At 36.0% G+C, this 26,394-nt stretch overlaps 1 protein-coding gene across 1 annotated transcript in view; it reads left to right on the forward strand.

Annotated features, from left to right (window-relative positions):
• Positions 1–20,778, forward strand: part of LOC107551499 (contactin-3-like) — a 105,077-nt gene extending 84,299 nt beyond the window's left edge. Inside the window, exons 11-17 of the mRNA XM_016233116.1 lie at positions 1,533–1,683; positions 3,742–3,869; positions 6,105–6,274; positions 11,497–11,614; positions 13,456–13,614; positions 13,988–14,137; positions 20,068–20,778. Of these exons, the coding sequence (XP_016088602.1) occupies positions 1,533–1,683; positions 3,742–3,869; positions 6,105–6,274; positions 11,497–11,614; positions 13,456–13,614; positions 13,988–14,137; positions 20,068–20,168 (977 nt within the window). The 3' untranslated portion in view covers positions 20,169–20,778. The remainder of the gene's footprint in view (positions 1–1,532; positions 1,684–3,741; positions 3,870–6,104; positions 6,275–11,496; positions 11,615–13,455; positions 13,615–13,987; positions 14,138–20,067) is intronic.
• The last annotated feature ends 5,616 nt before the right edge of the window (positions 20,779–26,394 follow it).

Genomic DNA, 26,394 nt, shown 5'->3' on the forward strand with positions numbered 1-26,394 from the left:
TGACATTTTTGCAGATTTATTAAAAAAGAAAAACTGAAATATCACATGGTCCTAAGTATTCAGACCCTTTGCTCAGTATTTAGTAGAAGCACCCTTTTGATCTAATACAGCCATGAGTCTTTTTGGGAAAGACCCAACAAGTTACATTAATGAGGAAAAAAAATGAACTTAAATGATTTTAGCAAATGGCTGCAATATAACAAAGAGTGAAAAATTTAAGGGGGTCTGAATACTTTCCGTACCCACTGTATATACATATATTTTCTTTTTTTTCATTTTCTGTTGATCATGACATCATCAGATATACCAAATTAGCTCAGTTAAAAACACATTAATTGAATACCACTTCAAGAAGACACATTAACGCAAAATACACTAGCTTTCTCTATTCTTTTTCTATTCTATCGATCTTTCTTCTTGTTATGTGTATGTGTGTGTGTGTGTGTGTAGGCATATATATATATCCCAAAAGTATGATTTTATATATATTTTATATATGAACAGTTTATTTGGAAAAAAGATAACGTCTCGGGTTACTTATGTAACCATGGTTCCCTCAGTAGGGAACGAGACACTGCGTCCTCTAGGGGTCGCTATGGGGAACGCCTCGTCGTGACTCGTATCTGAAGCATACATTGAAAAAACACCAACTCGTTGGCCGGCGACAGCCATGACGTCACTACCGGTGCGACTACAGTATAAATCGGTGCCGGGAGCTACACATCATTCACTTCTTCGTCTGAAGCTTGCGTCCGCAGCATGGCAAGAAACCTAGAGGACGCAGTGTCTCGTTCCCTACTCAGGGAACCATGGTTACATAAGTAACCCGAGACGTTCCCTTTCATGGGAACTTCGAACTGCGTCCTCTAGGGGTCGCTAGGGGGAACGGTATACCCCCGCCGCCATGCTGAGGGGAGTGCAAGCCAGAACCATGGCGAGCACTAAATACCAACTCTACCATATTGCTATGGGAGTCGAGTTCGAAGTTCCCATGAAAGGGGAACTATGTTTTTATTGTGTCTTATTGTGTTAGTTAGCTGTATTTTTTTAGCTAATATTATTTAATCAAAACAACCCAACTGCAGTTTGATTGATATTAATTGGAATGCAGGGTAAAAAACATAATTTTTGAGAATGTTAAAAAACAGAGTTATCTGTTTTTGCAAATCGACTCTTCATAAATGTATCCCAAAAGTATGATTTTTTTTTTCTCGGATGGTCTCAATAAAGACTACGGTAGTCAACTGCATCTTGCACAACCTAGTGCTCAGAACCACCCGCACGATGAGGAGCTGCACCATGCAAACTGCATTCATCACTAATTTTCTTACCTGATTTGCATAATTCCATACAAGTGAAGTCCCTTCAGAATTTGCATCGAACTGTAAGAGAAAATGCTAAAGTGGTCCTACATCAGCAGTGCACACAAACACAAACAGAATGCTGCTTTCGGCCCTGCTGTCCATTTACAGTAATGGGCATCCATGCCTGAGGCAGCAGTTTGACTCTCTTGGCCCTGTGTTTTTCCACAGCCTCGCCCCCAGACTTTTCCAGAAGCCCTCTCAGACCTCTGCTTAAAGCCAAGACGGGCAGCACAGTCACCATGGAGTGCAGGCCGCAGGCTTTTCCCACAGCCATCAGCATGTGGAGGAAAGGCAATGAACCGGTGCAGAGCTCAGAGAGGTACAGATACAATCTTTTTTCTCTCTTTTCTTTGTATTCTTGTCCTTAATTCCTCTTATTCCTTATTTCTGACCATCTATTCATTCAAGGCTTCACCCCAGCAGCCCTGCTATGTTCACAATATCTGTGCACAGCCTGCAACTGAACAGTTATCAAAAGGAAGCTGCATTGCCAATTGTGGTAGCTCACTGACCATAACACTCATGAATTATGAAACAGGCCATTAGGCCGGGCCGGCAGGAGGTCGCTTGGCATTTTGGGTTGAGTCTGTCAAGTATGAAATGATTCCTGGTAGGAGGCCACTTGAGAAAGCACGGCGGATCGTAAGCTTGGCTCTTTTTATAATGAAGTTGGATTAAATAGTATAGGGAGAATCCTGTCAAGAGTGCAGAACTACTGTGGGAAAACAATAGATTTGCATTAAGCCACAGTTGTTTGTTTTGAGAGCATTTGGTGAGACGGCCCAAGTCCAATTTAACTGTAAGCGCATTGCCGGGGAATTGTGCATTACAACATTAACATTCCAGCTCTGGGTTACCAGCATTTGCTGTCTGGTACTCTGGATGATGATATATTGTGAATAGCTGTTGATATAAAACCAAGGCTGGAGGCATTTATTTTTCATAAATCAAACACTGCTATACATATATATGCTATCACTAATAGTGCCATTACATTTTTACACTGAGAAAGGCTTGAGAATAATTTTGTATTTATTACAAGATACAAGAATTTACATTTACGGGAATGCTTGTAACACTAGAAAATTGCTAGAAAACTAGATTTATCCAAATAGCATTGCCTTAGTATATATTAACGTTACTAAGCAGTTTTTGGGTGTATATAATGCTAACTCCTTTAGATCTCAAGGCTATAGGCTACTGTTCAAAATTTTGGTTTCAGTAATATTTTTTTAAAGAAATTAATAATTTTCCTGAGCAAAGACGCAAAAAATTGGATGAACATTGTTACATAAAATATTCTATTTCAAATAAATGCTGCTCTTTTGAACCTTTTTTTTTTTTAAACGTGAAAGTTTCCACAAAAATATAAAGCAGCACAACCATTGATAATAATAAGAAATGTTTCTTGAGCAGCAGATCATAATATTAGATTAATTTCTGAAGAATCATGTGACGCTGAAGATGCGAAAGTAATGATGCTGAAAATTCAGCTTTACATCACTTGAATAAATTACAATTTGAAATATATTCAAATAGAAAATACTTTTTTAAATTGTAATAATATTTCAAAAAAATTACTGTATTTTTGATCAAACAAATGCAGCCTTAAGCATAAGACACTTTTTCAAAAACATTTTAAAAAATTAGTAACGACCCCAAACTTTTGAATGATAGTGGATATCTAAATGTCAAATTAGAACCTACATATAATTATACAAAATAAGTCACAACCATTTCTATTAAAATATATTGATTAGCTTACAAGCCGAATGTTTTTTCTTTTAATTCAGCGATGCAAAGTTTTTAATTACTTGTATAACTGCATATTGCAGAACTAAAATTGCCCCCACCCACACAGCCAAGAAAAATCACCAGCAACAGTGTAAGAGCCTTGTTATACAGAGTTGTAAAGGGTTAAATAGTCATAGATTGCAGTTACAGGTAAATAACAATTACTGTAAATGAAATTGAAAGCTCTTCAAATTATATGCACTTCACATCTGCATGAGAAATTAAGGACTGTTTTTCTTAAGAGCCTGTTAAAGAGTATGTTAAAATTGTAGAAATAGTCATGAAGGGTTGGATTGAGTGATGCAGCCCGCTGTTATAGCTCGTTGGCTTTACGTTTGTTTTCGTGTGAACACACACTCTTCAGCTTCATTGGCTCTCGGACAGCTGCATGCACAGAGCCATGGAGACTGTCCAGTGTACAGTACAGAGATTTATGTGCCATTGTATAGAAACACATTATGTTCTTCTTACTACATTTCTACTGTTCCCGAAAGATAAAACACATTTGTACTCGGAATCTAGCTCCGGTATGAGTTAACCAAGTTTAAATCTGATTTGAGAGGATTGTGCTTCTCTCCTTTAGGATAACTTTACTCCCTGATGGAACACTTAGAATTACAAATGTGACCAAGATGGACGGGGGAAACTACGCATGCTTGGCTAGAAACCAGTTTGGTACGGCCAGCACTACAGGAAGACTGCTGGTCACAGGTATGGATTGCTGTAACAGTATTACGCTCTGGGCTTCCTCTTTGCTTTTGCTGCAGATAGAAGTTATTTTATACTATCGTTCAGCTGTGGGAATGTTGTGTGGGAAGTGGTGATTTTTCTCCAAACTCTGGAGGCTTCACATGCAATTGTGTGCTTGATACGGCTGCACAATTAATCAAAATCATGACAGTTTCTTCTTAATCCACAAATGAAAATTCTGTCATTTACTCTACATCATGTTATTGCAAATTATTCTTTCTTCTGTGGAACACAAAGAAAGATATTTTGAAGAATGTCTCCACTGTTTTTGTCCATACAATGGAAGGCAATGGGGTCCATCAGTTTCAAGCTCCAAAAAGGACATAGTGTTTATGATACTTCCGAAGAAAATCCAAATTAAATATGGAAAGGTATGAATAACATCAAACCTCACTGTCTTTGTGTTACGACATCATTATGTTCAGTCACGTCACATGTAAGAACCAATGAGATGTCATGTTTTTAATGTGATACAGGGTTAATATAGTTAACTAAAAGTAAAACCATTAAAAATAAGTTACTTAAGTTACTTCAATAAGTTACTTCAGCTAGTTTCTAAAGCTACATTTCTCGTTTCTATTTACTTTTAACTTAATAAATAAGTAAAGCTAAAAAACAATAAAAACTATATAGACATATTTTAAAAAACAACCAAAAATAATGACAAATAATATTAAAAAACACACAATAAAACTACAGTTAAAACAAAAAAGCAAAAACTAATTTAAAAAAAAGCTATATATAGTATCTCAGTGGTACTAAAATAACTCTGATGTGATGCCATATTTGATTTGGACTCTGTATACATGAATTGTATTTTTTTGTTGTTAAATATGCTATCCTGACCTGCCAGTTACCCCAGAACAACATTTACATTTATGCATTTAGCAGGTGCATTTATCCAAAGTGACTTACAATAGAGGAAAAAAGCAGCAAAAGCAACAAAATCCATCCAGAGGAGTATATACAAACGTGTTCTGCCAATTAGAGGATTTCTGTTTCATGTAGTTCATTCTGTTTTTATGATGCATTCTGAAAGGAAAGTTGTTTGATTGCTTTCTGGGGCTTACATGCTCCTATAGTGTAATGCGATGGGTTGAGCGGTTCAGCTCTCCAACTGGCAGGGGTTTTTTTTCTCTCAGCTCAACTCAACAGGGATGGGATACAGTGGCTTTTTGTGTGTTGTTGTAATTACCCATTTTCACGCTCTGCTTATGGCATTGCAATTACCCTGGATTACACTAATGGAGTGTGTGAGGGTGTAGGTTATAGGTTGAGCGTGCACAATTTAGAGAGAAAAATATAGAATGCTGCATTTGCACTCTGGGTTTTGCTGAGATTACTACATCGCCATCTTTTACAGCAGATTCCACGCCAGCAGATTTGAATATGAATCTGAAATTCCGCATTAAGATACTGGGCACTTGTAAAAACATTCATGTCATTAAAGGGGTCATATCAATTGTATAGAAATTGAATTTTCCTCGATCATTTGAAATTCATGAAGTGCGTTACACTATAAAAAAAAAAATTTCAGAACATTTATTGTAACTAATTATAAAAAAGTCAAATCCAATTGACCCTGTTTGCGTTGTTATACAGTGTGTGTGTGTGTGTGTGTGTGTGTGTGTGTGTGTGTGTGTGTAAAGAGTGTGTTTAGTTATCTTTTCGCTTCTGTGGTATTAAATCAGTCTACATCAAAAACAGAGAGAGCAAGCAAGAGACTACTAAGCCTTTTTCCTTATACAGTAGATAAAGCTGCAATGTCCTACCTAGTGGATAGAAGTAAAAATCACATTCATTTCCTCCTTAGAGAAATTGGTTTTTAGTGATATTGTATAAACCTTTCAAGACAGACCTACTGTGAGCTCCAAGGTTGTTAATATGCCTCTATAGCAGTCTGTGGAAATACATCGCAGTGCTTCATCATGGGATTAGTTGTTCATTCATTGATAAGGACACAGTCTCCTACCTTTGTCTGCTTCCGATTTTCAAATATTTTATTTTTGCTCTAAATCTTACAGTCTGGCTTTTGTACATGGAGCTTTGATTTCAGGGTTTGCACAAATGTCACGTTTTTCTGGTTGAAAATATGGCTCTTTTAATTGTGTGGTTTAAAATTTATATATACTGTATGTATATATTTACATTTATTTTTCATTTAAATGAATCAAGCTTATGTGTGATTTGGAGCAGATCCCACACAAATCATCCAGGGTCCAGTGGACATGGAGATCATTGTTGGGGAGAGCATCGTACTGCCCTGCCAGATCTCATGTGACCCTGCTCTGGAGGTTTCATTCTCCTGGGCCTTCAATGGGCAGCTCCTCAATAAACTAGACCAACATTATGAGCATGTGGGTGGGGTAAGTCATATTTTATTGGATATTCCTTCTGTCCATATTCTGTTCTATACTGTTTAACGTGTCATAGAACTGTGTAAAGATTTTCAACAAATATCTAGTATTTCAACTTCCCAGTTCAAAATGAACAGGCCTTTTTAAAATTGCTTGTAAATCTCTCATTATGCTGTATTATCACAGAATCTTGTATTCAAGATTCTGTATATCTTTTTGTCAATTTGATTTCTTTCAGTTAGCACTTTTTGTATTCCTTTTTGGAACTGATTGATCGTAGGCCTCATTGATCTGTGCTTGTGCAAAAATAATTTTGGCAGTGTTCAATCAAAAACTGAGGTTCATAAGTGTAGCGAATCAGCTCAAAGGGGAAATATGAATAATTAATTATAACTAGTTATAATTAATTATAAATATTTAGATCCGCTGTAAGTATTTACTTGACATCTCAGTATGAAAAAGAACCAGTTTGAGTCAGAGGATCCTGACGTGGAAAGACTAGGCCGAAGCCTGGCACACGCTTAGGTTGGGTTCTTGAGGAATAGATCTAGCTCACATCCTCATCTTCTCAGAAATGAACAGAACCACAGACTGAAGGCGGTTCACTGATGTGAGGCCTTTATCTTCTATCGTGGTCACTCCTCTGGGATTTGAGTGAGCCAATGAGGAATGGTACTTTTGGAGGGAAATTTTTACGACTTTTTGTCTCTAGCATGGTGTTTTGCGTATGAAACTCAATTGGGTGTTCAAGAGAAGAATCTTCAAGATTCTTATAATACTACTGTGTTGCATAGGTATCAACATATAATATACACTCTCATTTAGATCATGAAAATATGAACTCATAGACAGTGTTGGGGGTAACGCATTACAAGTAACGCGAGTTACATAATCAGATTACTTTTTTCAAGTAACTAGTAAAGTAACACATTACTTTTTAATTTACAAGAGAATATCGGAGTTACTTTTTCAAATAAGTAACGCAAGTTACTTTTTTTTCCAATTTATTGGTTAACAGCTCTCCTGTCCCCATGTTGAGAGAAATCAGAAGATGTTACTGTAGTTCTAAAATAAATATGAATATGCATTAATTCATCTCACTCACAAAAAAAAACACAGATTCAGTATTCCTCAAAATGAATAAAAATAATGCAACTCAGAATATGACGCAAACCTGCAATAATTAAATGTTAAACAACACAAATATCCTTTATGTATTTAATCCCATTCTATTAACCAATGTCTTTGCTTCTGACCTTTGATGATCCAGTTCAACCGTACTAATAAGCACAAATTACTCTAGACAAACATCTGTGTGTCTTTTTTTATTGCTGAAGTGTGTTGAAATTTCTTCTTCTGCATTCTACTGTACGGACACAAATTTACTTTCCCTTCAGCCTGAGGCTTATTCATTTCACTTTTGGTGTGAAAAGGCTTTTATATTTGCCAAAAATAGAACTTTTTTATTTTAAAATCAAACAAGCAAGCCCTGTCCAGATTTAAAAAGTAACGCAAAAGTAACGTAATGCATTACTTTCCATAAAAAGTAACTAAGTAACGTAATTAGTTACTTTTTTATGGAGTAACACAATATTGTAATGCATTACTTTTAAAAGTAACTTTCCCCAACACTGCTCATAGACACCAAACATGGTATAGGTGAGGTTATATTAACTAGTGATCTATCTTAAGCATGCATAAAGCATATACAATACACAAATCCATATACAAGAAGGTAGTAATCATTCACAATGACTTGGGGATATGCATGATAGAAAAATGTGTCTATGAATTAATGTAAGAAGTAATTTCCTATAGCAGTATGTGTCTGTTTTAGAGAGAACTGAGTAGGGAGGAAGATTCTCTCTACATACTTTTAGGTCGTAAAAGTTTATCTGATCTGGCTGAGGTGTAGTGGTTGCCATGGTAACCAGGGGCCTGTGGTCGTTCCCAGACATGCTGGCACCCAGTATGTTTATTGGGTGAGGGGTCTGTGATTATTTGTTATCTCTGATGAATAATTGATTTGTTAAATCTAATGAAAAATTGTGTGTCTGATTGGTCCAAATGCTACATAAGCTCAAATGAATGAGGCCTGTGATCAGTCAGTTTCAAAAGAAATACAAAAACTGTGCTAACTGAAAGAAAACAAGTTGATAAAGATTGTATCCAATATTTGGAAAAACTTTATGGAACTTTAAGACTGTGATGATACATTTAACAGTCATCAGCATTGTAAATCCTCGAAAGTTTTTCATATTTGTATTTTTTTTTTTTAAATGTATGTACATTTATAACACTATTCTTTGTATTATATCACCTTTGCATCAAATTACAAAAAAATGCACGCGAGGGTGTTTCTAATGCAGCGTCTATGGGAGTGACGGTAAATTTGACATCGTTCTCTCTTCTGACTGCCGTTATTAGTCTCTCAATTTTTTTCCTTTTATTGAAAGTCACGAAAACACTATCGTGGCGTTTTTCTTTTGCTATTTGAGCAAATGGGAATGCAAAAAATATATGTGTGGTACTCTCCTATTTTCATTTCAAGTTTACCCAAATTTTTATTGGGTAAAAAGCTTTATACCCTGTGTGAGAAAAGTAAGTAAGTTTTAGTCCAATGTGATAACATTAATTAGCATTTTTGGGGAAAAGAAAATCCTCTCTGGGTCAGCATTAGGGTTAAAGGTGCACTCAGTAATTTTTTGTTTCTTGCAAACTGCAAATATGACAGTTTTTGCGGACTAATTTAATTTAATTGAAATGAACTTTTATTAAAAACTTTTATTTGGCTGATCATATGACTGGAGTCTGCATCATACTGCATGTGAATGCAAATTACTTTAAACAAATTTATAAAAAGCACTATTCATTCCTTTGTGTAAAACCTTTCTAATGAGGAAAAATACTGAGTGTACCTTTAATGTCATGGTACCGTACAGCTCTTACAACGAATGAATTTATTATACTCATTATACTCAACAAATGTCAGCTTCTGAAGGAGTAGATCCAGTAGTTTTCTGTATAATGCTATTATACTCTGAGCCAGACCTACTGTTAAAATGTGGAAGACTTGGCAGGGATCAATTCATCACTGTCTTTTTGAGGTTTTTAGCTGTTCCTTCCACTGCTTAGCAGCCCACTACGTTCACTTTGAGCTCTTTCCCTCCTCTTCACAGAATAAAAATCAATCCATCAAAGTTTTGCCTTCAAGGATCTCAAGTGTAATATCCTCATATGGCTTTTGAATGGTCAGATCTCATCTCAGATTGCTTTTCTCTGGGATGTAATGATGCCTTTCTAGAAATAGTAATGATTTTAAAGACTGAGAGAATGCCCTAATGAGGGCTGACTGGTCAATATTGGATGCGCATGATTCAACTGAGCAATCCTTAAACAGATTCATTAATCACCACCCCAAAGCCATCAAAAAGATGACTTCTTTTTCAAATAAGGTTGCATATTTTAGAGAATGAATGAGTTTGTTTTCTGTGGAAAGCAACAGTAAAATAAAATTATTTTTGACTTTTATATAATTATGGTAATTCCATCATAAATGTGAACAGAAAATGTGAAGGTTTTCAACATTTGAGACACACACATAGGAAGCGCTCTCATCTTCATTTAATCCAGTGATTCTTATCAGTAATTATATTCCAGTTCTTATGAATTCTCCGATGCCACCCGTTTTGTAGGATTATCAGCATGAAGTTCACAGCTAGGATGAATTCATTTCCATAATGAAACTAAATTTGTAGCCTAATGTCCTTACTGCTGAAATCGCAGATTTACCTCTTGTTTGCCAACCACAATCTCCCCCTCAGATAAGAGCATACATCTTATCTCATGTAATTGAATTGATTTCAAATCTAAGCGCTTTTTATTAAATTAGTGAAGTTGTCCGTGCTAAAGACTTGTGCTACACAGACAATATCAACATCCAGGCGAGTCAGAGTATGTAAACAATATCAATAAAGGATCCATTTTAGTAAACTGAAGATTTTTGACAGATGGGTGAATAAAGTAAGAATTAAATGCACCCACTGATATGGAAATTGTGATGCATTTTCAGGAATAAATTCCTTTAAGGAATAGAAAGTTCCATAGAATAGCATTTATTTGAAGAGATAGAAATCTTTTGTATCATTATGTAATATTATGTAAATGTCTTTGTTTCTGTTGATCAGTTCAGTGTGTCCTTGCTAAGTGAAAGTATTCCTTTATTTAAATATAATAAACCTCAAACTTTAGAACAGTAGTGCAAGTCACGCAAATATATTTTCTTATTAGGGCTTTCGTTATAGAATATTAATTTAATGCGTACATAAATGCTTATGTTAAAAATCATCTAAATGGAGAGCAACGGAGTGAAACAAAATGCTGGAGTCTTGAGTTTTTCAAAGTTGTCTGTTCTTTGAAAAAATGTCTATTCAGTGCTTTCGGTCTTTGAATTAATTTGGATTCTTTTCTCAGTATATATTGATGCATGCAATTAATCAGCATATCAATTAATATGATTCAAAGTTTTAATCAGTTGACAGTCCTAATTTTCATATTGAGAATAAAAGTTAGTTTATCAGAAAGTGCTTTACAATAATTAAGGTCCTCGTTATGATTATAACTTTATACTATATAAGGATTCTGATGCTCTTTTTACTTGTTCGTTACATGTATCATGCTGAATATAATTGGAAATATCTTTATTACTTTACCTGTTTTCACAGTACTTCATCTATTCCCTTGACAAAGCGCTTTTAAAGTTCACCTCCACTCTTATGAACAACTTTCTTCATCTTTATTAGATTAACAAAGCCGTTTAATTGTCACGTGTGGATTTAGTATTCATCACTTGTACGGTTTCGTATCTCAGAGTTTCGGCACACTGAATCCAATCACACTACCTCTTAAATGTGATTAAGCTCTAATTAGCCAATTAGCGAGCGAGTTTGGTAGCTGGATTCTATGCAGTGCCGAAGGAGCCTAAAGCTTGGCCAGAGGGAATGTTTATCCATGACGGACGTTTCAAATGTATCAGTGAACAGCCTTTGCCAAAAGTCATCCATTAGCTGTGGAGTTGGGCCATATTTTCATTCCCAAACCCAGCAGGGTGTCTACACTTACTGGATCACTTGCCGGCAAACATAGCAAACAACTCACACATCTTCCTGCCGCTTTAATGCTCCAGTTGATAGAGTGGATAGTAATGCGTATTTGTGTGTTTATATCTCTAGAGTACATCTGGTGATTTGATGATACGGAATATACAGCTGAAACACGCCGGAAAGTACGTCTGTGTGGTCGACACGGATGTCGAGAGTTTATCAGCGGCGGCTATTTTAATCGTGAAAGGTAAGAGAGCATGCAGGGTTTGGATTTGGAAGGAAAACCTGATAGAAGGACACTCAAATGTTTTGCTTGCTTTGCCAAGGAAATGTATCTGTCTGTTGAATTGATCTTTTATTACATGTTCCATTAGAGGTAATTAGAGGAACATATCAAAGCTGTTTATCAAAGGTTACAAATGTGATTTAGCGGGATCAATGTCTTTCAATTGAAATTAGATTGACATGCCAACTTTTACTGCCAGAGCCTGTAATAATGGTTTATAACTGTGTAGAAGCAGGGTATAAAATTAGCCCTCAGCAAGCACAGAATGCATGTAAAAACTGGCTGTAGTGACCAAATAAAATCACTTTTGTAAGGATCTGCATGGTTCTCAAACAGGGGCCAGGATCCACTAGAGGGCCTCAGCAAACTTCCAAGAGGGCTTCAAGATGACTTAAAATGATTACAAATAATAACAAGCATTAAAATCAGTTAAAACAACTATCAATCAAAATATTTGTTATTTTAATTCACTCCCATTGTCTTGAAAAAAAACTGAATAGGCTGCTACAGCCATGAACCTGGAAAAACCGGAACACTAGTTTGCTGTGGATTCCAACAAGATTTTCCTATGGGTTTTTATAATGGGTTTTTTTAATTTATGAGTAAAACAAGGTCTGTTAAGTTAAACAAAAATTGACGATACTTGGACGTTTCGATCTACATTACAAACACCCATACGGATCATGTGAATATTGAAGCAGCTACAGTATGTTTATTTTAAAAAATGTGTGTTTTTAATAATGTAATGAGTGTGTGCACTTTATGTTGTACAACAAAACAAGTATTGTCAAGTTATATTTACCACAGACCTTATTTTTCTTATGAATATGAAAACCCATAGGAAAATCTTGAGCGAACTCATGAATTCCAGGTTTTGACGTCACAGCTGCTGTGCTCTATTGATGGGGAGTCAAATTATAAATGTCTGACTTCTACATATAGAAAAGTCATATAAATTAATGCAATCTCAAAACTCAATGGCCATTTTTCAATGAATATATATTTTTCTATTCTGCCTAGCTCTAAAATATTTTATCAGGTAGCAACTGTGAGTAAGAAGTATTCTTACAAATCATTATTTACTAGATAAAGATTAAGGCATTGGTTAAAAAGAGAGGGAACCCTGAAGAACATTCAGCTCCTAAAACGTCCGGCAGTGTAATTTACAGAAACTAGGATTGTCTGGCATTTGAATATTATGCCTTGGTTTAAAATGAATTATGTAAATGTTAGTCTGGCCAAAGATGCATGCAAACTCATTAAACCACCAAAACCAAATATAAAGAAACAAATTCAAAATTTGTCCTCATGTTTTGTCTTCAAATGCCATTTAGGTGAGAAACAAACACAGTCTGGTTTTATTATTGACAGTGCGAGTGACACAATGACCTGCGCTGACAAAACCAAGTAACATTATGCTCCATTTCTTTATATTTCCCCCCAAAGGAGTGTGATTTTGACAAAGACAGACAATGCTCTGCACATTTATAATTGGAGGAACCAATTAAAGATGTGCAGAGGAAGGCCTGCTTGCAGCTTTTCAAAGGAGACATGCTGTAGCTGTTAAGAAAACTAAGCTCAAGCCTCTGAAAAGCTTTCCTATGATTCTCAAAGAGATCTAGTGTTCCCACAAAAGCAATATCTTAAAATGCAATAACACCTTTTAGAGACTGGTCTTATATCATAGCTTAGTGGGGCGATAAGAGGAGAACTTCCTGGCAGGGGGTGAGCAAGGTTAGATGTCAGTGAAGGTAACTTCATTTCTAATTGCTAATTCACTGCTAATTGTCTGATTGAATCAGGTCCCCCAGGAGCTCCAGATGGTGTAACGGTGGAGGAGATCACAGACAGCACAGCTCAGCTTTCTTGGAGACCTGGCCAGGATAACGGCAGCCCCATCACGAGCTATATCATCCAGGCCAAGACAGCTTTCACAGTGGGCTGGCAAGCGGTGAACACGGGTAACAATACAGGATTAGCTAAAGCTAGTCAAGCGGAGCATCAATTCAGCGAGAGACTGAAATTACCATAGCACATCTCATGTGCTTTTAAGAAAGAAGCTTATGCTCGCTTTGAGTACATATAAGGGCCTCTAAGTACTAAAGCAAAATGACTTAATCTGGTCTCTTGCCCTGCCACTCGAATCCGAATTAATTCGAACAACATCCCACCCAGACAGAGATGTGGAATAGAACATTTTTTTTAATGTTTTGTGACATTTCTGGCTTACTGTAAACATTGGCTCAAAATTGGGCTCCTGTTGTTGACTTTCATGGCGCGGCCGTGTAATCCAGGTATTTTCGGTTAAACCGTGGCTTTCCTGTTTGCTCACAGTCCCGGAGGTGATTGATGGGAACACCTTGACAGCAACGGTGGTGGATCTGAACGCATGGGTGGAGTATGAGTTCAGAGTGCTGGCCAGAAACAGCGTCGGTGTGGGGGAACCAAGTCCTGCTTCTCTTAAAACAAGAACTGAAGATGCAGGTGAGTCACCAACGGTGTTATTTATACACAGTTTTTAACTAAAGGTCAAATCAGAAAATTTCTTATTTTAATAATCTTTTTGCCATGTAATAGTCATTAATTTAAGCTATTTTAATTTGATCAAATTTTAGTCTATGAAAATTACATTTTACTTGAGAGAGAACAAAATTACAGCAAACAATCAAACATTTTATAAATTAAATTAAACATACCAACATTTAACAAATGCATGTGAAACAATTAATCAAATACAGTTCATAACTTTATTTTTACACTGACATTCAAAAGTTTGGGGTCATTCAGGTTTATAAAAAAAGACAGTAAAAATAGTAATATAGTAAAATATTATCACTAGATAATATGGGTGTAACGGTACACATATTCGTACAGAAAATTTTCGGTACGGGTCTTTCGGTTTGGTACGCATGTGTACTGAACAAATAGGCTACAGCATTGTTTTAACCACGGCATGAGTGGAACTACATTGGAATCATTCGGTTTTATATTCAGTACTGATACTTTTGATAAGAAACAAAGTCTAATCTTTCAAATTATGTTAATTGCTTTCTGGAAATTCAAACAATAAATGTCTTTTTGACGCTGTTTGATGTGGCGCGACAGATCGCTGTTTAAACATCTCAGTTCAAACAGCAGCGCGGAGCGTGAGTGAGCGTGATCATCTCTTCCTCTTTACTACTAAAATGTCATGTAGCATTTCATTTACCTCAGGCAAGTCATCAGTGTCCACAGCTCATTAGTTCGCTAGAGAAATGAAGTGCAGAGAAGAGCATTTCATGAAATATTAGACTATATACTCATTATATTTTACTGTACCTGTTAGTAATGTCTTAATTATTTAATGTATGTTTAAATAAATCTGTTATGAAACGAGTTATCACAGCCACTGTGTAAATGAATATATTTAAACAACAAATAGAAATGTTATAATTTAGAAATTAAATAAAAAACTGCATTATGTGCAATTTACATTTTTGCATAAAACTTTTTTTTAAGTTGAGTGTTGATTATTATATTTTAAAAAAATAAATAGATCATTAAAATAAAAATAATTCAATTGAAGTTTGGGCCCTGTTGGTAATTGTAGCCTTATAGTAATGTAAAAGAGTTCCTTATCATTTAGAACATAAGCTGAGGGGTTGATTTTTATCCTTAAGAAACTTTTAATTACAATTTAATTTATTTAAATTGTATTTATTTTATTTAAGAGCAATTTGTTCAGTAAACCACTGTTTAATTAAAAAAAACACTGTTTAATTTTATATTTAGTTTTTTTCGTGCTGCTGTACCGAAACCATACCGAACCGTGACGTCAAAACATGTGGCACATACCGAACCGTCATGTTTGTGTGCTGTTACTCCACTACTAGATAACTGTTATCAACTGTATTAATTTCTTTTAAAAATCTTACTAATCCTAAACTATTAAATGGTAGTGTATGTTATGTATATGTCTGAATCTAATATGTGTATAGGATGCGTTTGGGTTAATAAACCCACTAGCAAAGGGCTGTAGTTTACCAGTGTTCATTCAGCTTCTGCGAGCTCTATTTACTGTCAGTGGATTAGATGAAACAATCTTTTTTTTTCCTAATTTTTTCTTCTTGGGGAAAAAAACATTGTAAATATCTTGCACTGTTATTTTTTCTCATCATATTTTCATTACCAATACACTTTGATTAAAATCGTTTAAAGGGGTCATATGATGCTGCTAAAAAGAACATTATTTTGTGTATTTGGTGTAATAAAATGTGTTTATGCGGTTTAAGGTTAAAAAAACAATTATGGATTATAATGACTTATACTGTCTTTTTACGCATTGCGTTGCATCGCGCCTCATAAACATAAAACCATGTCTGCATTTGTGATCGGAGAACAAGCCCTACTCTACATTATGCTGTGTTCGTTACATCAATACGACGATGTATTGTCACAGAGATTTGACGATACGAGTATCGATACAGCTGTCCCTGTATCGATATTGTGGCACATGTGCAGCAGTGGACCGCACTTAATTTGAATACAAGAACAATGTTTAAAACGGAGTAGAAAAGTGCAAGGTTTCTAAAAAATAATGAATAGAGCATAATATATAGGCTACAACAAGGTTTAATCTGGCCGCAGAGGAACACAACCGAGGTTACCTGATATAAAGAGACGTAATCCCCAAAACAGAGCGTGCTAAGCGTGCTACTTATCTTTGTCAACCTGGCAACCCTGTGTACGCTCTCTCTCTCCACTGTGGATAAACGTGCTTGCTTTCTGAAAACACTGGTAAGCTTGCAGTTTAGCGATCTCCACTTCAATATTCTATTCTCAGAAAAGTGTAATTCATCAAGTGTTCATTTATGAGAGAGAGAGAGGCTGTGTATGTATGAATTACCACCGTTTTGCCGCGTTTCTCTATTAACAGTGAAGCTGTGGCTTTAATTCCTTTAGAAACAATGATGTTTCCAGCTCCTTGTTGAAAAATTACACTATAGTATGCAGTGTTTAATAAACAGCTGTTTTACTAAACTGTTCTGAGGTGAAATTCAATGCAGTCCGGTATCGTGATATGTATCGTATCGTGGCCTCTGTATCGTGATATGTATCGTATCGTGACTTTGCTGGTGATACACAGCCCTACTCTACACTGCCCAAAAAACTCGCTTTTCAATAATAATAATGTGTACTTTAATTTAGCAAGGAATAATAATACAAATTCAAATAAATCGTTTGAACATTGTTCATCAAAATATCCTGAAACAAAAAATGATCATAGTTTCCACAAAATAATTAAGCAGCACAAATGCCTAGTTCTTTCATGAAACTCTAGATGGCGCAGGCTGATGGGTCTTAACGTAACTGATGACATACACAGCATTAATCTACTTGGCACAAGCTGACTGGTTCATGTTGCATACGCAGCCAATGAGCTTGCAGCTTTACATTTAAATGGTTGGTTAGTATTCACTAGAGCAGTTCGCAGCGCGCATTCAGAGTTCCTCTGAAACCCTCCTCCTTCCCCAGCTCCACCTGTATAGATCTGCTACGGGTTATTTTATATGCTATTTGTGCAGCAGCAGTATGTCTTAAATACTCACAGCACCGTATCGCCGTATACATTGGCAGTAGCAAGTTCCTGTACTTGCTTGCAGCAGCAGCAGCAATCATCTACAACTACAGCAATAACCAACAGCAGCAGCAGCGTAGCAGATCTATTCCGCCAAGACCAAATACATTAACACTGTCATATCCATTACCATGCTAAAATCTTCAGAGAGTTGTTTGACAACAACATTGATAATAAGAATAAATATTTCTTCTTTCTAAGAAATATTTCAGCAGATCAGTTTATTACAGTGATTTCTGAAAAATTCAGCTTTGAATTACAGGAATAAATTACATTTTAAAATATATTACAGTAGGAAATGGTTATTTTAAATTGTAATAATATTTAACAATATTACTGTTTTTACTGTATTTTTGACCAAATAAATGCAGCCTTGTTGAGCATAAGAGACATCTTTCAAAAACATAAAAAGAAAAAAATTACTTACCCCAAACTTTTAAACAGTAGTGTAAATTCATGTTTCAGTTACATTTAGACCGTTTCCAGGTTACCATGTACCATATAATTACAGATGCACCACAAATAAAATAATAACTGATATTGCAATTCTAAAAATGCTAAAAGGGAATTTACTTAACGCGACATTAAAATGTACAATATGAAAAATGGCTGTTTATTTACCAAGGTTTATTTTTTATTTTTAAAGATTAATTTTGCTGTTATTTAATGCTCACTTAAATCTAATTTTAACAATAGGGGAAATGTTATAATGTGCTCCACCTTTCAAACAACTTTAATTTTTTGCTGACTTCACTTAGACTGCATAGGCTATTGGATAACGTTTACCAATAGCGAAATATTTGGAATGTAACATCTTTTCACCATCCAATCAATTCCTGATTAAGTCCTGCCGCACATTTTTCTAATCAAATATCCTGTTTCACTCAAAAACTACAACAGGTGTTTCTGTTGGACATTGTTACTTTAGAAAAATTTTGATTTATGAATTCGATTTTATCAGTTGTTTATATTCGGCTAATTTATTTCACGTCTGCATACATAATATTACATTTCCGTAGGTGACCTGCAGGCGTGTGCAAAGCACATCCACTGCCCTCCTCTTTCAAAGACCGTGATGTAAAAGATAAATATTCAATGCCAAAGGGATATTAAACACACAGGCCCCTATAAAATAAACAATGCACAGTTGATCTCATAATGTTCTCCTCCTGTTCCCCTGAGTGAAGAGCGCAGGTGCAGTTTGCTGCGTAGACGCTCTCTTACTGCAGCCCACAGAGTTTAATGCGCTTCTCTAAATGAGTTCTCACTGATTTGATGTGTCCTCCTTGTACACCTTTTATTCTCCACTGGGCTAAGCAGTCTGATCTTTATTAACTAGCCCAAGCTCTCGCCATCTATCTCTGCCCGTTGGTCTCCGCTCCCCCATGGATACAACGTCACAGGCTAAAGCAACTGCAAGGGACAACTGTTCTCTGTGGCTTATTGTTCACATTTTTCATCTAATGGCCTGCAATGTCTCGTTTTCAAGAAAAAGCTCTGACTCTTTTCCTTTGTTAATGTTGGAAATTATTAGCTGTGCCAATAGCAAGTTTTTCCAACCTGCTTTAGTATTAATTGGTTAGTCATTTAAACTGGGGAAAACTGCTCAGTGAGCATCTGCTGGACCTCAGTGAAAATGCAACTGTTTTTACTCTAATTTTGATTAAATAAATAATTGTTGAGCATAAGATACTTCCTAGATTAAAGAATTTTATAGACCACAAGCTTATGAACAGTTGTGCACAGTTGTGTTCACCCAAAAACTGAAAATGTACCCTCAGGACATCCAAGATGTAGATGAGCTTGTTTCTTCATTGGAACAGATTTGGAGAAATGTAGCATTATATCACTTGCTCACCAGTGGATCCTCTGCAGTGAATGGGTGCCGTCAGGTTGAGTGTCCAAACAGCTGATAAAAACATCACAATAATCCACAACTAATCCACAATCGTCTGTTTTGGACTGTTTTTGCTTGTAAATGGTGTTTGATCCTGTGCATATTTCTCTTCTGATTCAGACTAGACAACTGTTTCACTGGAGAAAGCAATATTATGGATAAAGGAATCGTATTTTAGCCAGAAGCAACGGTTTGAAATTAAAAACTCATTAATGATGGCTTTGTTTATTACAAACACAAAGCGTTTCTCTTCACAAGTCTTTAATTAATGGACTGGAGTAGCGTGGGTTACTTGTGGATTATTGTGGTTTTTATCAGATGTTTGGGCTCTCATTCTGACGGCACCCATTCACTGCAGAGGATCCAATGGTGAGCAAGTGATGCAATGCTAAATTTTTCCAAATCTGTTCAGGTGAAGAAACAAACTCATCTTTCAACGGGACTTTTTTACAGTGTATTATAGTGAGTAAATATTCAGCAACTTTTCATTTTTGAATTAAACTATTCTATTTTTTTTTTTCAAAGAATTACTTTGCTGTCATAACGCTCATTTAAATCTCAGTGATTACTCAATGTAATGTTGTTTTCAGTTGTTTAATGTAGGAAATTAGCTGTGCCAATAGCAAGGTTTTCTAACCTGCTTTACCATTAATTACTTAGTCATTTAAACTGGAATAACTGCACAGTGAACGTCTACTGGAAGTCTATGCAAATCTGCTTAGAGCACAAGACTGTCCAACACCAGATGTAGAGCTAAACACTGATAAAGCTATAATTTCATCTTTCAATTCCCAACGATGCCTTCCTTTATTGCTCTTATATTACTCCCAGTCTATTTTTATTCATCAATTACAAGTTAATAAGCTTCAGCGCCTTTAAGTCCTGTTTTCCATGTTCCAGGTATGAGTGTACGAGGGTCCAGAGCCTGGCGACCCAACACCATCCCAGTCTCCCTGCTTTCTATCATCGCGTTATCAACACTGCGACCGGCTTTGTGTTAACGGTCCGAAGGATCGAACATCCTCTGACCGGTTTGATTGCCTGCACTCTTCCTCGCCGTGGAATCGTTGGAGAGGTGCACCAAAACACTTTTGAAGAGAGATTATCGATCTATCTCTCCATAGTTATCTGAGGCAATGCCCAGCGAGGCCTTCAAGGAGCGTAACGGGAAAACGTCAGCGTCACGGTGGTCAGATTTCATGTGCATGTGTTATGTACTGTGTATCATTGTGTCTTTGCAAGTGATCCGAGACCCTAACAAGGTTTCAACCGAAGGTTTTTGAAGCATATTGGTGTATGAGGAGGGATGAGCCATGTTACTGCACTAAGATTTCATCTTCTCATTGATCATCCGTCGGAACAAATGCCTTACTTCCATGTACATGCCAAAGTAGTTAACATCCTTTTATTTCTTGCTAAGCTACTGTTTGTTAAACTTATGATTGTTTTGTAGTTATCATATCATTAATTGAAGGATTAGTTCACCCAAAAATCATTTACACACCCTCATGTTGTTGTCATGTGTGGGACACAAAGTGCGATTTTAAAGAATGTTCCCATGAATGGAGAGAGAGGCCTTTTAAAGTAATAGTTCACTCAAAAATGAAAATTCACTTACAGGTCATCTAAGATGTAGATGAGTTTGTTTCTTAATCAAAACAGGTTTGGAGAAATTTAGATCCTCTGCAGTGAATGGGTGCCGTCAGAATGAGAATCCAAACAGCTGATATCACAATAATCCAAAAGTAATCCACACCACTCCAGTCCATCATGTAAACTGAAAAACCACTTGTTTGTAAGAAACAAATCCATCATTGCATTTTAACTTTTTCACCATCACTTGCCAAAATCTATACAGAACACAAAACCGTACAGTGAAAAAGTCCATGCCCTGTTGTCCTCTCGCATCAAAATCAACACTACATATTTGTTTAGAACTCATTTTAACTGTTTTTTGCTTTTCAACATTGCTTTATCTGTGCATATTTCTTTCCTGATTCAGACCAGACAACATTTTCACTGGAGAAAGCAATATTATAGATAGAGGAAGATGTTAAAAACATCTTACAGATGGATTTATTACGAACACTCAGCTCTTCACACAACATTAACTGATGAACTGGAGTCATTTGGATTAGTTGTGGATTATTGTGATGTTTTTATCAGCTGTTTGGACTCTCATTCTGACGGCACCCATTCACTGCAGAGGATCCACTGGTGAGCAAGTGATGTAATGCTAAATTTCTCCAAATCTGTTCTGAGGAAAAAACAAACTCATCTACATCTTGGATGACCTCAGGATGAGTACATTTCCAGCTAATTTAAATTTTTGAGGTCATGAAAGAGCTATAAAAATATCATAAATGTGGTCCATACAACTCCACTACAAATTCATATGAGAATTTTATGTGAGAAGCAAGCCAAAAAAATTCACCTTTTGTGTTTTAAAGAAAAAAGTAAGACATTTGGAACAACATGAGGGTGAGTACATAATGACAGAAGGCTCATATTTTGTGTGAATGATCCCTTTAAGCTGTTTGTTATGCTTGTGATTGTTCTGTAATCACATCATTAATTAACATTTAGCCTTTGCTTATTAGTTCAGTTATTTGTTCAAGAGTTGTCTCTGTGCCTTATCTATGTTTTAGCACACACATGGCTTGTATTTGTTTGCTCCAGGCACCATGTTGCAGCTACAAGTCTCTAGTATTCATGATTGTCAAAGTGCTACAGTGCATTCACAGGTTTTGTGACAACAAGAGCTACACTATTTGAACTGCGTTAACACTAGGAGAGGTTATAGGTAAATCTGGGTACACTCACAACGATAAAGTAATGATATCATATGATAGTGACATGAGGGAACTTATTAGACTTTTATAAATATGCTGGAGATATTCTTAGTTTAGAATTTGATAAAGCATTTAGACACTTAATGCAGTCGTAATGATTTGGTTTAATAAAGAATAATTTAATAATTTCTGATGATCAAAAATGCACTGTTTTAGTAATAGGTGGGTCAAAATGTAATTTTGAGATGAGCAACCAATTATTACAGTATTACAATAGGAGAGATGTTAGATTTTCTTTCCTCACTAACAGAAATTCTGGAGTGCTAAAGCCACATTTTAATGACCTTTTTTTATTAGTATCGCTTAATTATCCCTTGTGAAAAAGAAATGTTCTTAATTGTATTCAGTTTGCACTTGTAGTGTACTTTCAATCTTAAAAAAGTACTTGCAGATAATATTAATGAATAAAGGCCACTTTAGTCTATTCCCTTTTAATGACTGTTTAACTATAAAGTACATTTTTAATCACTGTTTAAATGATATTTTGTCATACTTCAAAGAAGTACACTTATTTTGATTTGTTGACACATTAAAGCACATGCAAACAACGTGATTACAATTTTAACGGTAGTGTGTTAAGATTACACAGTTAATAGATTTATACTGAATTGCTTCATTGCAAATGTGTAATTACAAATATATTTCGATAAATGACAAACAAGTTTCAATAGAACTGACATTAAAGCATTTTTTAGTTTACCATAGATGCTTATCAGTACATTCTATTCAGCAGTACACTTTTACCGTATTTCAAAGACAATACAAGTGATTAAGAATTTATTTTAAAGTATATTATTTCCATAATAAGTAGTCTTCTTAAAAGCATACATACAAGTGTACTTCTTTTTCACAAGGGATGACTCAAGTATTATACATTTTTGTCTTTTTGGGTTTTGGAAAACTGAAAATGAGTCTCCTGTACATGATATCAGTGTTTTTAATAGCGTTACAATTTTCAGATACAGCAAAGTGAGCCTGATAGGACAGGTTTAATGTATTAATAATCTGTTAAGCACTACAGCATAGACTCAGAATACATTCTTGACCTGATTTAACTTGTTTTATTATATATAACAACAAATTAGGTGTCAGCTAGTGTTATTTTCTTTGCCCTTGGTTTATCTGCACACTGTTAGATCTGAACAAGCATATTCAGTCTGCTGCCGGTGTTTCTTCACACAGCAGAGTATGCAAACAGTGTTGTATTGGCCGTTGCTTTTAGTACAGATAGTACAGATATCAGCGCATCCCTAGTTGTTATTCGTTTTAAAAGGGTGGGCAGCGCTGGATACTCCACACGTCTGCTGTATCTTAAACCAGAAATGCTGAATGGTTGCTAAAAGTCACTTGTGTTTTTTGTTTTTGGCCATGTACATTGTGACTTGTTCTTCTGTGACTGTTAAAAGTTCTGGTACTTTATGTATTCGAAGCTTGTTTAGCAAACCTCAGATAAATAGTTTGTGTTTTATTTGTCACTTTCTCGCTGTGCTGGACTGCGGCGCAGATTCTAGGCCAATCAGATGTGTTTAGGAAAGTTCGGGGCAAGAAACTGCTTACACACTAGCGCTCAAATTGCTTTAGACTCTTTCAGTCCTGGTAATTAAAGGAATAGTTCACCCAAAAATGAAAAATTGCTGAACATTTACTCACACCATCCAATTAGGAAAGTTCGGGGCAAGAAACTGCTTACACACTAGCGCTCAAATTGCTTTAGACTCTTTCAGTCCTGGTAATTAAAGGAATAGTTCACCCAAAAATGAAAAATTGCTGAACATTTACTCACACCATCCAAAACGTATATGAGTTTGTTTCTTTGAGGTAACAGATTTGGAGAAATTTAGCATTACATCACTTTCTCACCAATGGATGCTCTGCAGTGAATGGGTGCCGTCAGAAAGAGAGTCCAAACAGCTGATGAAAACCACAATAATCCACAAGTAATCCACACAACTCCAGTCTATCAATTATTGTGTTTTTATCAGCTGTTTGGACTCTCATTCTGACGGCACCCATTCACTGCAGAGGATCCATTGGTGAGCAAGTGATTTAATGCTGAATTTGATGAAGAAACAAACTCATCTACTTCTTGGATTTCCAGACCTGAAAGCACATGGTTTGACTGATCCTTACCATGCTGTAGAAGCCATGCATTTTTAGGTGAACTATTCCTTGAATTATTATGCTTGTGTATTGCTATCCTAAAATAAAAGATGGCCTAAAACATTGCTTTCGAAAGATATAAACATAAGAACGCAGAAAAATTGAGAGCCCAGACCTGAAAGCACATGGTTTGACTGATCCTTACCATGCTGTAGAAGCCATTAAACTGCGCTAATAAACTACAGTGCGCCCTGCAGTGGCTTTTTACCAAATCTGCAAGGGAATAATGGTTATTAGCAGAGGCGAAGACAAGATGGATGTGACATGAACAGCATGGCGAGCTGTATCAGGACTGTCCAGACAGCTGACGAGGAGCAGCTTTGCTTTTCGTTCTTTTGTTTCTCCTCATGAAAGGGACGTGGCCACCTTTCTGTGTCATTTTAGGATGACCGCACTCAAAGGGCCTTTGTACGACTCTCACTTACGCACATTTGAGGAGACTCCAGGGTGTTGTTCAAGGCCACCCGCACACTCGGCCTTGGTTTTGAATTGTAAGGTCAAATAGGAAGCAGTCAGAAGTGAGAGTAAATGAAAATGCTTTCTGAGTGAGAAAAGTCGCATTGTCCCTACAGACTTGCCGTACAATATAGATGTCACATCAAACTCTGTTGAAGCTCTTGGATGTTTTTGTGTCCGGGATGAAGGCTGCTGCGTGATTTTGATTTAACCTTTGATAATGGCTGCTGACATTTAGGTGCCTGTTGGGACTTGTGTATTTTGTTCTGGATTGTCAGCCCATTTTGTGAATATTATTCATATTTTCTCTGGAGTTGCTTCAGAGTACTTCATCTGAGATCCTTAAGTGCTTATTATAAATGTAAGAAACAAAAACAAACAAAAAAAATCATTGGTTTATGTGATTGCTTCTGAAAAAGGTGAAAATAAAAGTGTTTTGTATTTTGTAAGTATTGTTTTGTTGTTTCAGTTTTATGACATCAACTTGTAATGGCTTTTTGTTAAAGGTCAAGTGTTGTCCTTTAAAAGTAAAGTAATTTGATTATGGCTGTCACAGATTGATTTGTGGAAAGATTATGTAGTGGAATGCAAGATGATATTTTGTTCCTCTTTGGTTGAAATGTCGACGCGATCAAGATTACCTTGTGTTTTCGTGTGTTAGATTCAAATAGATCCACCTTCCATATGAATACATGTAACAACACTTGACCAAATGTTTTGATATTTCTGTATTAATACATTGTTTATTGAATACATCTCTGTGAGATGATGACCTGGAGCTGAATACCGTTTTCATATTGAAAAGAATTGGATTGTGTATAGTAAAGCTGTGCATGTTGATTGTTTAATGTGTGTACATTTTCTAAAGCAAATTTAATAAAACAACTTCCTGGAGATTTACCTCCATAATGTCAAGGTACTGGGTCATTTTATTCTGAAATAAGTTCTGTCATGAAACTCTAGACTCTAGATGGTGCAAGCCGATAGGTTCAAACTCAATCGGACATAATGACATCATTATTCACATGGCGCAGCTGATTGGTTTCTTTTCACATCAGCAGCCAATGAGTTTGCTGCTCAACATTCAAATACTTGGCTAGTACTTGCTATAGCAGTTGCAGCATGCTTCAGAAACCCCTCCCCTTCCCCAGTTCCACCTGTATAGATCTATGTATGTAATATATGGGGGTAATTTCATATATGCTATATGCTCAGCAGCAGTATTTCTTACATGCTCACAGCAGCATGTCTGTGGATGTATTGGCAGTAGTAAGTCTATACTTTTTTATACCCTTTGCACCCTTATATACCACAAGTATGATTCCTCCACATAAAGCTTTACCAAGTTTGCCCAGTGCCTAATGTGATCATACTGCCTTCTGTAACATCAAAATCAAATCATTACCTTAGTCCAAAAGCCACGAACGAACTATAACATTATTGGCTCATCCTAGTGTACCATTTGCAGGTTTTCACCCTAATTACATTCCAAATGTTAAAATAGTGCACATGCTTTCAATAATTAGTCCTTTTTGTAAGGGGAAGTAGTTTTGCACAAGCTATTTAACTGTGCTTAATATTGAAATACCTGTCACAAAAGCCGAATTATGATAACTCAGCCCTTGCAAATTTGTCCTATGTCCTATTGTTCCACTATTAAACCAGTTAGAAATACTGCATGAGCTGTTAAGGCCTGTTACATGACTAATAGGTTTCAGTGAAACTGCACTATTCATCTTAGCAGTTCACGGACAGCCTC

This window comes from Sinocyclocheilus grahami, unplaced genomic scaffold (genome assembly GCF_001515645.1).
Source record: "Sinocyclocheilus grahami isolate Dianchi unplaced genomic scaffold, SAMN03320097.WGS_v1.1 scaffold426.1, whole genome shotgun sequence".
NCBI lineage: Eukaryota > Metazoa > Chordata > Actinopteri > Cypriniformes > Cyprinidae > Sinocyclocheilus > Sinocyclocheilus grahami.